This window comes from Phocoena sinus, chromosome 8 (assembly GCF_008692025.1).
Source record: "Phocoena sinus isolate mPhoSin1 chromosome 8, mPhoSin1.pri, whole genome shotgun sequence".
NCBI lineage: Eukaryota > Metazoa > Chordata > Mammalia > Artiodactyla > Phocoenidae > Phocoena > Phocoena sinus.
The window spans coordinates 105,302,018-105,317,861 of record NC_045770.1 but is presented as its reverse complement, the minus strand read 5'-3'; the positions used below and the strand labels follow the sequence as shown (position 1 = coordinate 105,317,861).

General features: G+C 52.4%; 1 protein-coding gene and 1 long non-coding RNA gene across 5 annotated transcripts in view; one reads left to right on the top strand and one right to left on the bottom strand.

Annotated features, from left to right (window-relative positions):
* Window positions 1-12,743: 12,743 nt before the first annotated feature.
* LOC116757846 lies at window positions 12,744-14,062 on the bottom strand. The gene is made up of 2 exons (XR_004351100.1): window positions 13,593-14,062; window positions 12,744-13,369 (listed from the first exon to the last, which is right to left on the bottom strand). It is a non-coding gene; the product is annotated as an uncharacterized LOC116757846 (long non-coding RNA).
* A 56-nt stretch (window positions 14,063-14,118) lies between these two features.
* The window catches only part of CHKA (choline kinase alpha), a 61,368-nt gene continuing 59,642 nt past the window's right edge, over window positions 14,119-15,844 (top strand). For 2 of the 4 annotated variants that reach the window (XM_032640210.1, XM_032640209.1), the window contains exon 1: window positions 14,119-14,947. In XM_032640210.1, the coding sequence (XP_032496101.1) occupies window positions 14,223-14,947 (725 nt within the window). In that variant the 5' untranslated portion in view covers window positions 14,119-14,222. The remainder of the gene's footprint in view (window positions 14,948-15,844) is intronic. The other 2 variants (XM_032640212.1, XM_032640211.1) reach the window with 1 other exon arrangement.

Here is a 15,844-nt window from a genome sequence, read left to right as displayed (position 1 = left end):
CCCTGAGGGGCTGCAAAACCACTGGAAGAGCTGGGGCAGTAAAGGGTGGGCAGTACCCCCGACCCTGGCGTTTGGAAATCGGGAAGGGCAAGAATTGTACCACAAGGGGGATGAGCCCCAGGAAGACCCCAGAAGCCACTGGCCAAGTGTCACATCTGTCTCCCTCCAGCCTTTCAGATCTGGAGAATGCCTGAGACTGTCCGAATCTAACCCAGAATCCCGCTGCAGGGGACTCTGGGACCCACCATGTGGTCCTGGGCCTATGGCCACATTTCCCCACGCCTGCCTCACCATCACCCATCCCATTGGGCTAATGTGAGGATTCTAACCTGTGTAGAAACTGGTACCCAGGAAGCACTCAGCAAACACCAGCTGCTGTTAGGTGAGATGACATTTATTCGGGTAGGGGCCCGTGGGCTGCTTTGTTTAACGGCCCCACCTCCGCTGTGCCTTCTGCAGGATGGAATCCCCCACTGTGAGGGTCTTGACCTGTCATTCTTCCATAGAGAATCAGGGACCACAGGGAATCTTCCTGGCGGCCATGGCTGCAGCGTCCCTCCGTGACACTCTCCCTGGTGGCGTCAGGCATCCATGGTGTCAGTGGCGGCCACAGCAGCTCCTAGAGCAGAACCCAGGCTGTGGGCTCTTGACAGCCTCGCCCAAAATTCTTTTACTTCTTAAGTTGACCTGATCAGTGTTTGTGGTCTGAAACCAGCAGACCCACCTGGGGCGTCTGGTGGCTGCGGGGCTGCGGCTCTCACATCTGCTCTGGGGGGAGGTGTGTGGCGGGTGAGAGTGGACAGGGACACATCCATGGATGGGAAAATGTGTAGCCACTGAAGCTGGTGTCTTCAAAGAACAGGGAAAACGCTTATGATAAACGTTTCCGCTGAAGAGTATGATTTACGTACAGTCCACGATTTACGTACAGTCCACAAATTTTAAGATACCACTCAATCGTTTTTGGACAAGATACACACCTGTGTAACTACCACCCAGCTCAAAACCTAGGACATTTCCAGCCCCCAGAAGTGTCCCCTCCCAAACAATACTTCCCGAAAGGAAACCACGATCCTGATGTCTATCATGGATTCTGTTCTATCATACACTGTTCTAGAACCTCCTATAAATGGGATCAAACAGTGGGTACTCTTTCATCTGTCTCGTCGCACCCCATGTTATGTCCATGAGATTCCTTCACAGTGTTGTGTGTGCTATTCAATTGTGTGAATATACCACAATCTGTTTATACATTCTACTTGTGTTGGACATTTGGGTTGTTTCCTGTTCGGGACTATTTGCTGGGCATCGTTCATGCACATCTGGTGTGGACATAAGCACTCATTTCTATCAGGTATATATCCAGGAGTGTCATTACCGCTTCCTAAGATACATGCATGCTCGCAATCCGATTGTTTCTCAACACTTTGCTACGAACAATTTCACACCTACAGACAATTTGAAAGAATTGTTCAGTGAGTCCCATATTTGCTCCACCTGGATGCCACAATTCACATTTTCCCATAATTGCCTGATCATATCTCTAGCCATCTGTCCATCCCTCTATCCGTTCTTTAATGTCTCTACTTTTGTTGATGAACAGTATAATTTTAAGGAAAAAAAGAGGCAGGATACAAAATTATCCAAAAGCCATAGACCCAGAGACATTGGGAGGAAATGCGGCAAAGCCCCAGTGGCCACAGCGATCTCTGCTTGTAGGATTTAAACATTTTTCTTTTTAGGATTTCCCAAATTTTCTGCAATAAACTTGTATTAATTTTTTTGATCAAGAAAAAAATCCGGGCTTCCCTGGTGGCGCAGTGGTTGAGAGTCCGCCTGCCGATGCAGGGGACACGGGTTCGTGCCCCGATCCTGGAAGATCCCACATGCCGCGGAGCAGCTGGGCCCGTGAGCCATGGCCGCTGAGCCTGCGCGTCCGGAGCCTGTGCTCCGCAAGGGGAGAGGCCACAGCACTGAGAGGCCCGCGTACCGCAAAAAAAAAAAAAAGAAAGAAAAAAATCCATTTTAAATAAAAAGGAGCTTTGTCTTTTATAGGACTGGAATTTCCCTCTTTGGGGAAAGGAAGCAACGGGGAGGGGAGAGGGGGTGAGGATGGGGAGAAGGGCGGGGTGGCTGCACCCCCTTCAAACAGAGAAGGAGCCCAGGGAGGAACCAGGTACCACCTGGAGAAAGAAGAGCAGGAGGTTGGGGTAGAGCATCAATTCGGGGCAAAAGCTCCCGCCTGCCTCTCCCTAAGACAGAGGTTGGCGACTTCCCTGGTGGCACAGTGGTTAAGAATCCGCCTGCCAATGCAGGGGACACGGGTTCGAGCCCTGGTCTGGGAAGACCCCATATGCCGCAGAGCAACTAAGCCCGTGCGCCACAGCTACTGAGCCTGTGCTCTAGAGCCCACGCAGTGCAACTACTGAGCATGCGTGTTGCAACTACTGAAGCCTGCAGCGCCTAGAGCCTGTGCTCTGCAACAAGAGAAGCCACTGCAATAAGAAGTCCGCACGCCGCAACGAAGAGTAGCCCCCGTTCACTGCAACTAGAGAAAGCACCGGCGCAGCAATGAAGACCCAATGCAGCTAAAAAAAAAAAAAAAAAAAAGACAGAGGTGTGGTTACCAGGGATTCCCAGGGGCAGAAAGAATGGTACCCAAGCTGATGACGCTGCCTCAGAGGGATCCAGGCAGTTGGTGGTTTCTGAGTCCAGCAGGGGCTTTCAGAATGTGGGGATCAGAGCTCAGTCCTGGACATGTGGCTTGAGATCCCTGGAAGAAGAAAAGGCGGGAGAGACTGAAGGAAGTAGAACGAAGGCAAACTGCCCCCCCAAGCCTCCTGACCCTGAGAGGTATGAGCGAAGGGCTCTGGGGACTCTACCCCAAGCTGGAGGTGACCAATAATAGCGGGGAGAATCTCATCACAAGCAGTGTCTAAGATGATATTTGGGAGAAGGTAATGGAGGGAAAGACTGGGTACTGTGGTATGCTTGTTACACTTTTCTGCGAAAAGCTTTAACAGGTATGAAATGGCCAATGAGTTCATGAAAAGATGCTTAACATCACTAATCATTAGGGAGATGCAGATCAAAACTACCAGGAGAGGGAATTCCCTGGTTGTCCAGTGGTTAGGACTCCGGGCTTTCACTGCCGAGGGCGCGGGTTCAATCCCTGTCCAGGGAATTAAGATCCCACAAACTGCACAGCGTGGCCCCAAAAAAACTACCAGGAGATACGACTTCACGCCCATTAGGATGCCTATTGTAAAAAAGGAAACAAAACAGAAAAGAATAAGTGTTGGTGAAGAAGTGGAGAAAGCAGAACCCTTGTGCATAGAGGGAATGTGACATGGTACAGCTGCTGAGGAAAACAGTGTGTGGACCCAGAAAAATGGTGCAGATGAACTGGTGTGCAGGGCAGAAATAGAGACACAGATGTAGAGGACAAACGTATGGACACCAAGGGGGGAAAGTGGCGGGGTGGTGGTGGTGGTGTGATGAATTGGGAGATTGGGATTGACATGTATACACTCATACATATAAAATGGATGACTAATAAGAACCTGCTGTTTAAAAAAATAAATAGAATAAAATTCAAAAATTAGAAAACAGTATGTGGTTCCTCAAAAAACTAAATGGAGAATTACCATTTGATCCACTAGTTCCACTTTGCAGAACGTCCCCCAAAGAATTGAAAGTAGGGACTTGGACAGATATGTGGGCACTAGCGCTCCTGGAGCATTATTCACAATAGCTAAAAGGTGATAACAACCAGTGTCCATCAACAGATGAATGAATTTTTAAAACGTGGTCTAGGGCCTCCCTGGTGGCGCAGTGGTTGAGAATCTGCCTGCGAATGCAGGGGACACGGGTTCGAGCCCTGGTCTGGGAAGATCCCGCATGCCGCGGAGCAACTGGGCCCGTGAGCCACAATTACTGAGCCTGCGCGTCTGGAGCCTGTGCTCCACAGAGAAGAGAGGCAACGATAGTGAGAGGCCCACGCACGGCGATGAAGAGTGGACCCCGCTTGCCACAACTAGAGAAAGCCCTCACACAGAAACGAAGACCCAACACAGCCATAAATAAATTAATTAATTAAAAAAAAAAATTAAAAAAAAAAAAAAAAAAAAAGTGGTCTAACAGGGACTTCCCTGGTGGTCCGGTGGGTAGGACTCCACACTCCCAATGCAGGGGGCCTGGGCTCGATCCCTGGCAGGTAACTAGATCCCGCATGCACGCTGCAACTAAGAGCCCGCATGCCACAACGAAGGCCTGGTGCAGCCAAAATGAATAAACATTAAACAGCAACAACACATGGTCTATCCATACAACAGAATATTTTTCGGTCTAAAAAGGATAAAATTCTGACATGTGCTGTAACATGGATGAACCTCAGAGACACTGTACTGAATGAAATAGGCCAGACATGAAAGGACACATATCGCATAGTTCCACTTATAAGAGGTCCCTAGAATAGACAAATTCATTGAGACAGACAGTAGAGTGGTGCTTTCCAGGCGCCAGATGGGGGAAGGAACAGGGAGTTGTTTAATGGTTACAGAGTTTCGGTTCTGCAGGATGAAAAGAGTTCCAGAAACTGTTTGCACAACAACATGAACTTACTTAACGCTACTGAACCGTGCACGTGAAAGTGTCTAAGATGAGAAAGACCAACTTCCTAGGATAGGACAGTGTGAGGACCCCACTGGGCACACGGTCATGAATTGAAAGGAAAAACGGTTGAACCAGTCACAGGATGTTCCTCTGGAATATTCAGCCTTTTCAGGGGCAGTTGAGAAGGGCAGGTGGAGAGGAGCCAGTTGGGTTTGCCTAAGGTGGGGGTTTGCCAGGTGGATGTAAGAGAGGAAGAGAGTGATGTGTTAGGATAGGCCAGCTGCTAAAACAAAGAGCCCTCAAACCACCCTGGCTAAATAGCACAAAGCTTTGCTTCCAGCTCACATAAAATCCTGTTTTGTTCTTGGTCAGGCGTCTCTCCTCCACATGGTCACTCTGGGATCCAGTTTCCCTCCTTCTTTCCATGCTGTTGTTTTCACTCTCAGCTCCCTAGGTCTGAGAGTGGGAAAGAAGGTGTGAGGAAGGCATATCAAATATTTAACCTCCTTGGCCCTGAAGGGACACGTTTGACCTCTGTGTGTGTCTTAGTTCATTCATGTGGTGGGAATGGTGGGTTCAGGGAACCAGGTACTTTGCAACGAGTGCCGCTGCCTTGGCTTCTTCCCTTGGAATCAGGGAAGCAGGAGGGCAAAGAGGCTCTCGCAGGAGGGAGAAGTGACCCACACAAGGAGTCACGTGGTCCTAGCCCATTGCAAGGGGGTGGGGGATGGGGATATGTGGTCGTCCCGTGTTCCCAGGAAGAAGGGCACCTGTGTAGAGGAAGTACTCATGGAGTCTCTGCCATGAGGGGCAGGCGTGTTTACGAGGGCGTGGAATCTACACTGGGGGTGGGGAGAAGGGAAGGCTGGAGGGGAGAAAGTGGTAATTACAGCTTGAACAGAGGGTTAAAAAGGGTCAGAAATGGTAGCCAGGAAAGGTCCCAGTGGAGCGCCCTAAGCTCAGATGATAGGAGCTGGTGGATGCAAACTAGGAGGCTGGAAATGCATTTCAGGACTGGGTTGTTTCTGGCGGTGAGACAGTGCAGGGCCGTGTGTATGGGTCAGTGCGGGGGGACGGGTGGACAAGAGACCAAGAGCACAGTGTTCTTTCTCTTTTCACCCTCCAGCTGTGGGTCAGGCTCAGCTGGAAGCTCTTTGTAACTATTCACTCATTTAATCCTCTAACAACCATATGAGGTAGCGACTCAAATTGTTCCCACTACCTTGGGAATCCCAGCCCATTCATTCACGGCTCAGCCACTGAAAGAGGAAGATGGACCGAGGGGTCGGTAGACACAGCGGCCAGCCCAAGAGAGGGTGAGGAGTCTCACGGCAGGAGGGCCAGTGGTGTGGGGCTTTGGGGGAGAGCTGTGCGGGTCCTTGGCCTCAGTCTGGAGGCCTGGCTTCCTGGGAGGATCTGCTGACCCATCGCTGCTACCAGGATCACTCGTGCCTTCGGGGAACCGGAACCTTTGTTCTGTCCCAAGTCCCGAGCTGCTCTCGGCCCAAGAGCCCTCCCCCGCACCCTCCCCCGGCCAGGCTGGCGCCACAGCTTCGGGCGGTGCCTTGCTGTTATCGTGTTAATAAAAGCTCTAATTGCAAAAGCGGCTTCATCAAGCCTGTCGGAGGAAACCGGAAAAGGCTTTAGCTCTCCTAACCGAACACCGGAGCAGCTCCCACCGGGTCCCAAGCGCGGGAAGGGGGCTTGTAGAGCAGGGAGGCCCAGCGGCCCAGCTGGGACGCCCCCGAGACCCTGCCGCAGAGGCACGTCTGGGGCGCCCCCAGACGCCCCCCACCTGACCCTCGGCGCAGCGCCCTCTCACCGACAGCAGAGGGGCGCAGGAATCCCAACCGGCCGGATTCCTTTCCCCAGGAGCAACCCCTGGCCTTGGAATTTGGCCTGGCAGCTGGACTGGGAGTGGTGGGTACGCCCACTGCTTCCCAGAACCCGGTGGATTCCAAAACCATCTTCCCCCTTCTTCATTCGCGTGTCCCTCTCCCTGACACCAACCCTCCCTCTGCCCTGTTAGACGGCCTCCTGAGAAGCTCTGGTACTGGCCAAGGTCACACAGAGGGTTGCCAGGGGGGCCCCACCTCTGGGAGGCTTCTTCAGGCCAGGGTGGGAGTTGGGGGCTGCCAGCTCCCTTGCTTCCAAGCTGGTCACTAAGGAGGGTGTTGGGGATAGAGCTCGGGGCATCCAGGCGAGGGTATCTCCTCCCAGGAGGAAGGGGCCAGATCCTGAGCTTGGAGAATGCGGGGTGGGGATGGCCCAGCGCCGGCCATGGCATCCTGGGTAAGCAGAACCACTGCCTCCTTCCTGTGCCCCTGGGCCTCAGCTTACACATCTGCTCAAGGGGCCCTTGGGTCCTGCTCGTTTTTCTCCACAGAGAGGAGAGTCATCCCAAGGCCACCTGACACAAGTCCAGCCTGCAGGGCCCAGGGCTGACTAAGGAGAAAGTAGCCCAGTGGGGTGCAGTTCCTGAACCAAGGTTTCCCGACTGCTAGCCCAGGAGTCTGGTCCCCACAGTGTGACTTCCATCATAACAGGGATCTTTTAAAAACTGCATTTATTGTGTTATAAAAAAGTAAAGCAGGGACTACCCTGGTGGCACAGTGGTTAAGAATCCGCTTGCCAATGCAGGGGACACAGGTTCGAGCCCTGGTCCAGGAAGATCCCACATGCCACAGACCAACTAAGCCTGTGTGCCACAACTACTGAGCCTGCGCTCTAGAGCCCGTGAGCCACAACTACTGAGCCCACGAGCCACAACTACTGAAGTTCGCATGCCTAGAGCCCGTGCTCCGCAACAAGAGAAGCCACCACAATGAGAAGCCTGTGCACCGCAACGAAGAGTAGCTCCCGCTCGCCACAACTAGAGAAAGCCCGCGCACAGCAACGGAGACCCAGTGCAACCAAAAATAAATAAATAAATAAAATAAAAGTAAGGCATGTGGGGCACAAAACCACGGGACAGGTTTTCACCAAAATTGGAAGGTGACTTGGGAAGGCTCTGCTGTGGGGACACAGGAAATGCACTCAGGGGTGCCCCAGGGGTCACTGCAGGACAGTGATGGACAGTCGTTATCAGGGTCTACCACTGGGGCCCCAGGAGGGCCTCCTGTGCCCTAGGGCCTCAGATTTAGATTTCTGGTGTCATTTCTAAATAAGGATAATCAGAGAGACACGGTCAGGCTTGAAAACGTTCTTCACACCGTACCACTTCAGTGCTCCCCCAAAACCATAATTATTTTTGATTAATTCTGCTATTAGCTTGTGAACAGTAAAATTATCTTGTATAGGACCCTTTGCATATGTGTTAAAAGCATTGATTCGTTCAAATTCAGTGTTTCAAATATGCCCCAGTTTTGATAATTAGGTTGAGGTACCAGCATGCCTTGGAAATATTGCAGGTTGGGTTCCAGACCACCTCAATAAAGCGAATATCGCAATAAAGCGAGTCACATGAATTTTTTGGTTTCCTAGTGCATATAAAAGTTATGTTTACAGTTTACTGTAGTCTATTAAGTGTGTGGTAGCATTATGTCTAAAAAAACAGTGTACACCCTGTCAACTGAAAAAAAGCGCACAGCTTAAAAGTTGAGAATTACGTTTTATTGGGAGGACATTCCGACAGCTTGGAGGAATCGCTCCGAAGAAGTAAGGGAGGAACCAGGATATATAGGGATTTCTGCAACAAAAACCAGGTAGTCAGAACATTAAAGGACTACTGTTAATTAAAGAAAATCAGACATCTCAAGTTAATGAATTTGGCGCTTTTTTGTGTATGGGAAGATGTAAGAGTCTGGGCTCACTGAAGTAATTTCTTTGATATGCACCTAGGGCCAGCATCCTATTCTTTCCCATCCTGAATCCCCTCAGAGTGCACCGTTGGGTGCAGCTGCAATGGCTGATGGTTTGACAGCCACAACATCCTTTGTTCACTAATATGGCAGGTGACATTCTTCATCCACATACTTTTAAAAATACTTTATTGCTAGAAAATGCTAACCATCATCTGAGCCTTCTCTGAGCGGTAATCTTTTTGCAGTATAAGGTCAACTGAAAAAATACACAACCTAAGAGCTGAGTTATGTTTCATTTGGGGACCTTCCTGAGGACTACAGTCTGGGAAACAGCCTCTCAGAGAGCTCTGAGGAAACATTCCAAAGAGGTGAGGAAGGAGCCAGGATATATAGGATTTTTTTGTTGGGAAAAAAAAAAAAACTTATAGTCAAACATCAAAAGATTACTGCTAATCACAAAAACCAGACATCTCAAGTTAATGATTTTAGTGCTTTTCTCTGTGCGGGAAGATGCAAGAGACTGGGCTTGTTGAAATCATTCCTTTGACAGGCATCTCAGCTATCTAAGGCCAGTAGCCTATTATTCTCCATCCTGAATTCCCCTCACAGTGCGATGCAAGGGGACGGCGGTAGTGGTTGATGGCTTGATGGCCACAACATTTGTTTTTTACTGAAATAGCGGGCAACATTTTTTGTCCACAAAAACATCAAAGATCACCGATCACAGTGGCAAATATAAAAATAATAATAATAAAAGTTTGAAATACTGCCAAGATGACCAAAACGTGACACAGACATGAAGTGAACAAATGCTGTTGGAAAAATGCTACCAATAGACTTGCTCCGTGCAGGGTTGCCACAAACCCTCCATTTGGAAAAAATGTATTTGTGAAGAGCAATAAAACAAGTTATGCCCGCATTTCTTCATTTTTGAAAGTGCTAGGAGCCTCAAAGAATGGAAAAGTCCCCAGGCCCTGGTAGACTTCTGGGAGGCCCTGCATCGCCAGAGTTCCTGCAGGCTTTGCTTCCCTCATGGTACTTGGGATGAGTTGCTGCAGGGCCACTCTTACTAACAACAGATGATGGCTGCTCTCTGCCAGTCTCTGGGAATCTAGAGAACAATCAGTAGAAGGGCACAGCTACCCTTTGTGTGTCCTTGACTTTGAGCCCAGCCCTTTCCCTGCTGGCTTCCGTGACTCCCCCCGACAAACTTGTAGGGTAGGAACAATTATCTCCATCTGGCACAGAGGGGTAGGTAACTTGTCCTAGGTCACACAGCTGATGGAGGCAAAAGTTCCAAAGACAGGTTTTTACGTCTAATGCTATATACTCAGGATACCTGCATATGGGGTATGGGGCGAGGGCCTGTCCCATCCACTGGACGCATGGGCATACAAGTCACCTGCTTTCATTAAACTCTCTGGGCCCTAGGTCCTACCTGTGGCCTTGAAGCATTGAGGCTAGGTGTATGGTAGAAGGATGCCTCTGAGAAAGGCTGAGACCTCTGGAAGCTGCTGGCCTGCCAAGTCTCTAGCTGACAGAGCATCCTGGACTGGGGCCAAACCCAGGCACTGAGTGAAGGGGCCCAGTTCCATGTCACACTGCTGGCAGGGCTGTAACCCAATCTTTTTTTTTTTTTTCTTATTTTTTTTATACAGCAGGTTCTTATTAGTTATCTATTTTATACATATAAGTATATATATGTCAATCCCAATCTCCCAATTCACCTCCCCCACCCCCGCTTGGTGTCCATACGTTTGTTCTCTACATCTGTGTTTCTGCTTTGTAACCCAACCTTGAGCAGGTAGGATTTCAGTCCATTGATCTCTCTGAGCTCACATTAATATTTTAAGGCTCAGAGCTGAAGTTGGGGTGCCGGGTCTTGAGTGTAGCTTGGGAGGGGGTGGTGAGCACAGCTGTCCTTACTGAAATAGCGGGCAATATTTTTTGTCCACAAAAACATCAAAGATCACTGATCACAGATCACAGGGGCAAATATAATAAAAGTCTGAAATACTGCCAACATTACCAAAACGGGACACAGACAGGAAGTGAACAAATGCCGTTGGAAAAATGCTACCAATGGACTTGCTCTATGCAGGGTTGCCACAAACCTTCCATTTGGAAAAAATGTATTTGTGAGGAGCAATAAAAAAAAGTTATGCCCGCATTTCTTCATTTTTGAAAGTGCTAGGAGCCTCAAAGAATGGAAAAGTCCCACCTGTCCACAGACACAGGGCTGTCCTCCAGCCCTCTAGGGAACTCCCACTGTGCCAAGTGCCTTGGACTTTCTGGGTCAAAGGTGTTTTTGGGGCAGAAGGATGGGGTTCTCCTACATTCAGAGAGCAGAGTCCTGGGTGGGTCCTGGGTCCTGTCCTTACTAGCTGCCTGCCTTGGACAAATGGTTTTACCTCCTGGTAAACCATTCTCACCTGAGAGACGAAGTGCTAATTACACTCACCACACTGCTGGCAGTGAAAGTTCCAAGATGCTGGATACAAGTAAGGTGCTTGCACAGGGCCCGCTCCTACCAAGTGCTTGACAAGCGGCCCCTCTCTTTTGAGAGGAGGTAGACGCACGAAGCCTTGCAGGCCTTGCAGCTGGAGCTGGTGGCAGGGCTGGGGCCCCTGAGTGGATCCCTTTGTTCCTTGGGGGAGGCCCCGGGTCTGCCCAGTGGCCCTGGTGACTCCTCTGCCACGTTCCTCAGGCCAGACCAGAGGAACCAGTCTGCAGGAATGTCAGAGACTGGACAGGGACCCCCTAACCTCCCGCCCCTAATCTGTCCAAGGCACATCACCCACACCGTGTGTCTGCTCTCAGAATTCAGCATCAAGGAGCTTTTGGACAATTTTTTCCGATGTCCTAGAAGAAAAGATTTTACACTTGGAACACACTCTCTCCAGCACCAGTGGCTGCCATAGCAAATTTCTCTCCAAGCTTCGTCCAGCTGTGCACAAATGATCACATTTTGGTCATCAGAACGTACATTCCAGTTTGCATTCTTTTCTCATATGACATTGTCTTCCGAGGCTGAGTTGCTTCAAGTGTGTGCATTATTCATCGCCGAATGCCAGCTGCTGGCCGAGAAGCCACGCCATGCAGCACGTTGCACGTAACAACAATACGGGGCGGGGGGTCCTGCTCACCGCACACTTCCGGTACGTCCTCTCGCTCTCCCTCACAACGACCCTGTGCCCTGCGGATTACAACCCCCGTGTTACAGCTGAGGAAACTGAGGCTCAACCCAGAGTCATACAGTTAGGAAGTGCTGAGCCAGGACTTCATTGGTTCAGCAAATACTTCCGAGGGCCTACAAACCTCAGGGCCTGCTGGGCACTGTGATGGAGAACAAGACACTTAGGTCCCTGCTCTCCTGGAGGTTGCAGTCCGGTGGGGACACAGACAATACACAATAGAGCAACTAACAAGGGTGAGGGGAGAGGGAGAGGGAGAGGGTGGCGTGGGGTGGGCAGTACTGCTAGTCCAGATTGGAGCAGGGGCCAGGCATAGCTGGTTTCCTCACTGCCCAGTACTGCCAAGTCCTCTGGCTGGCACACTGAAGGCACTTGAGAAATGTGTGGAAAATGAACCCTGCTTATCAACTTCACTACTGTCTGATACACCAACATCCTTTCTAGCCCAGTCCAGGGCACTAGACAAACATTTAGGTTATTTCCAGCTTTCTTCAGTGAGAGAACACGGTGATGGCCAGTTTTATGCACAGGGCTTTTTGCTGTCGATGACTTCTTTTCTTGGGCGGCAGTCTTGAGAATGGGGTTGCTGCCTCAAGGGTCATGGGCATATTTGCCTTTCTGGATTTCTCCTTCGGCTGGTGATATGCCTGGCACTTTTCCTGAGCACCTACCGTGTGCTGTATACACCATCACAGATGACTCTGGAAAGTTGATATTATTATGCCCCTTGCAGAGGTAAGCAGCCTGAGCCTCCTGACTGCCTGGTAGAGATGCCTTCTCAACTAGCTCAAACACCCCTAATGTAAAACCTAATATTTTAGCATTACTATATGCCAAGCTCCTCAGTTTCTGCTTCGGAGGTGTTGCATGGAATTGATCATGCCGGTGCTAAGGGTGGGCCCTGACTGGCCAGGCCAAGGATGGGCCATTGAGAGCTAAGTCCAGGACTTTAGTTTGACTGTAGGGGAGGGAAGTTTTGTCCATATGGACACGGTGCTCTTCACACAAAGGAGCCAGGTCACCTGCCTGGCTCCTCACCTTAGCCAAGGGGCCTCACCTGAGTTCTTCAGCCTCCGCAGGACTCAGTCTTCATATCCATTAAATGGAAGCAGTAACAGATATAACTTTCCAACACTTTTAATTAGGCAATTTTTTATTCCCACAGGGAACTGCAATCCCATAAAGGGGTCTGTGGGTTCTAGTAGCCTAAACCAGGCTTGAAATGACAGAGGCTCAACCCCTACTTCCTGTGCCCCTTCCTCCTGGCCAGGTTTCTGGCGTTCCTCTGGGATTACCAGGCTGCTGTCACGGGACAGTGGGATAAAGGCCCGTCACCTGGGCAGACCGTAGACACAGCCCCACCATTTGAGGGCTGGTATTTTTAGACAAAGTCCTTGTCTCCCTTATCTAAATGGCCTGACTGGAGACCTTGATTTCTCAGCTTTTCCAACATCCAATGGGACTCCTACTCTGCCCCCTCCTCCATGCTGGATGGCTCCCAGCTCCCTCCAGTTCAATGTCCAGGCCCACCTCCACAGCTGCCGTGACAAAAGCCCCCTTTCATCATAATCCTTTTGTTCAATGAGCGCATTTTTCTTGGAGCAAGTTCAGCCAAGTGCACACTGCTAAAGAGAGATGTTTTCTTCCCGAAGACTGTGAAATCCCCACGTAGAAGCCATTTCCTGCATGCCAGGCGCTGAATTTCCTAAGCAGCCAGGGAACCCTCTTGTCCCAACTCATGCCCGGTAAAAACAGGATCTGTAATTTAAAAATTTATCTATACTCCAAATGCTTTCGGAAAGGATTGGGGCGGCGGGGTGAGAGGAGTGAGGGACATGGGGCAGTAAATGTGGTAAATGCGAGCAGGGGCCCTTGCCTCCCCTCCGCGGGCAAAGGTGCGTTAGTCACAGTCACGGGGCTGCCTCCAGCGTGGGGGCGGGCGGGGCGGCAGCCACAAAGCCAGCAGCCCCGAGGCACTCACCTTTGGCCAGTACTCAGGGCGGCTGCGGGGATGCCGCTCCGCCCGCCCCGACCCTCTAGGCCCTGGCATCCTCAGCACCACGGACAGGGAAACTGAGGCTGCAGGAGGCTTCAGAGGGCTCCGCGGCCAGCTCTGCGGCCTTGAGCCAGTCGCTTCTTCCCCCTTTCGGGCCTCGGTTTGTGACCCGTGGACAATAATTTCTCAGGCTCCAGCTTGGACGGGGCGTGGCCGCGCCTCGCAGGGAGCTGAGCCGGCGCTGGGAAGTGTTATAAAAACACAGGCACGGAGCTGCAGAAGGAGGTGCCTCGCCTCAAGGTCATGCGGAAAGAGAAGCCAGCCTCCAGGGACCGGCTTCTTAACTGCCCGCTGCCTGGCCCCGGCCTCTGATGTCCTGCAGGATTCGAGGGGTCAAACAAAGTTTCAGCCACCAAAGCCAAGTTCTGGCTCCCCCGAGGTTCAAGGGCCGCGTAGCCCCCGCCCCCACTCGGGGAGCCCACCCGCCCCCACCTCGCTAGCTTTCTCCATTCTCGCGACCCCCGCACCGGCTCGACGCTCCGCCCCCTCGAGGCCCCGCCTCCCGAGGCCGCAGGAAACGAGACGGCGGGGGGAGGCCGTGTGCTGCCGCAGCCAATGGGGAGGCGGCGGGGCGAGGGGGGAGGTGGTTGTGATGCGCCAGGCCGACGGACGGCGGCCAATCAGCGGCGAGCGCGAGGGCGGGCTGTGACGCGAACAGCGCTCCTCGTGCGGCGGCAGTACAGGAGCGAGCGCCACGGCCAGCAGAATCAGCCGAGCGCCGCCGTCGCCCGCCGCTTGCCGCCTCCACGCCGCCGCCGCCGCCGCCGCCGCCCCGCGACCGCCCGCCGGCCCCCCAACCGCCGCCGCCCCCGGCCTGCCAGTCAGCGAGCGGGCGAGCGGCCTCCGCGCCCGGTCTCCGTGAGAGGGGCGTCTAGCCGGATCCTGAGCCTCGCGCTCTCGTGTTGCGGCCGACCGCGCCTCCTCGGCCGCCTGCCCGGCATGAAGACCAAGTTCTGCAACGGGAGCGAGGCGGAGCCCTCGCCGCTCGGGCTGTTGCTGAGCTGCGGCAGCGGCAGCGCGACCCCGGCGCCCGGCGTGGGGCAGCAGCGCGACGCCGCCAGTGACCTCGAACCCAAGCAGCTGGGCGGGCGACAGCCGCAGCTCGCGCTGCCCCCGCCGCCGCCGCCGCCGCCGCTGCCGCTGCCGCTGCCCCCGCCGCCGCCGGCCGACGATCAGCCCGAGCCCAGGACGCGGCGCAGGGCCTATCTGTGGTGCAAGGAGTTCCTGTCCGGCGCCTGGCGGGGCCTTCGCGAGGACCAGTTCCACATCAGTGTCATCAGGTCGGTGTCGGCGGCGCGCCGGGGCGGGCGTGAGGGAGGGAGGGCTTCGCGGACGCGGTCGGGTGACGCTGGCCGGGGGCGGAGTCTGAGGTCGGGGGCGGGGCCGGGGGGCTCTGCGACCCGCGAAGCCACCTTTCAGGAGCCTTTGTGAAATCCAGGCCAAATCCCGTGAAACGGGCCCCCGAAGACCCTCCAGAAGGCAGGCTGTTGAAAACATGCCGTTTTCGTGGCAAAATAGGTCTCTTCTAAGGAGAACGGTACTGTTCAATCACAAAGTACATTTTGTCCAGAAGCTTAAACTGTGTCTAGCAAGTCCCTTTGGGTTTAGGGCCTTGAATGAAGGAGGGATGTTTTGGCTGGCTTAAAAAAATCACTTGGTGACTTACTTTTAGCTTTCAAGTCCATGATTAGGTTTTGCCCACTGAAAGAGACATTTTTTACCCGTGAAGGGGTGACGTTTGTTAGTTCCCCGCTAACCGCTCAGACATGAAGGTGTGTGACCAGCCAAAGTTAGGATGTGTGGCTCAAAAAATAACTAAGAGTGAGGTAGAAAGAATTTCCCCCCCTCTTTTAAGCTTAAAAAAACTAATCATAAGTTTAAATTACAAAAAAAGTAAGCGTGTATGTATTCAGACTTAACAGCAAAAGATAAACTTGGTTTTTGTCCATCCTGCTCCCCTGAGATGATCACTTAACATTTAGTGGGCTTACTTCTATTGAGACCTTTAAAAATGTGTTTTCTTGGGCTTCCTTGGTGGCGGGGTGGTTGAGAGTCCGCCTGCCGATGCAGGGGACGCGGGTTCGTGCCCTGGTCCGGGAAGATCCCACGTGCCGCGGAGCGGCTGGGCCCGTGAGCCATGGCCGCTGAGCCTGCGCGTCCGGAGCCTGTGCTCCGCA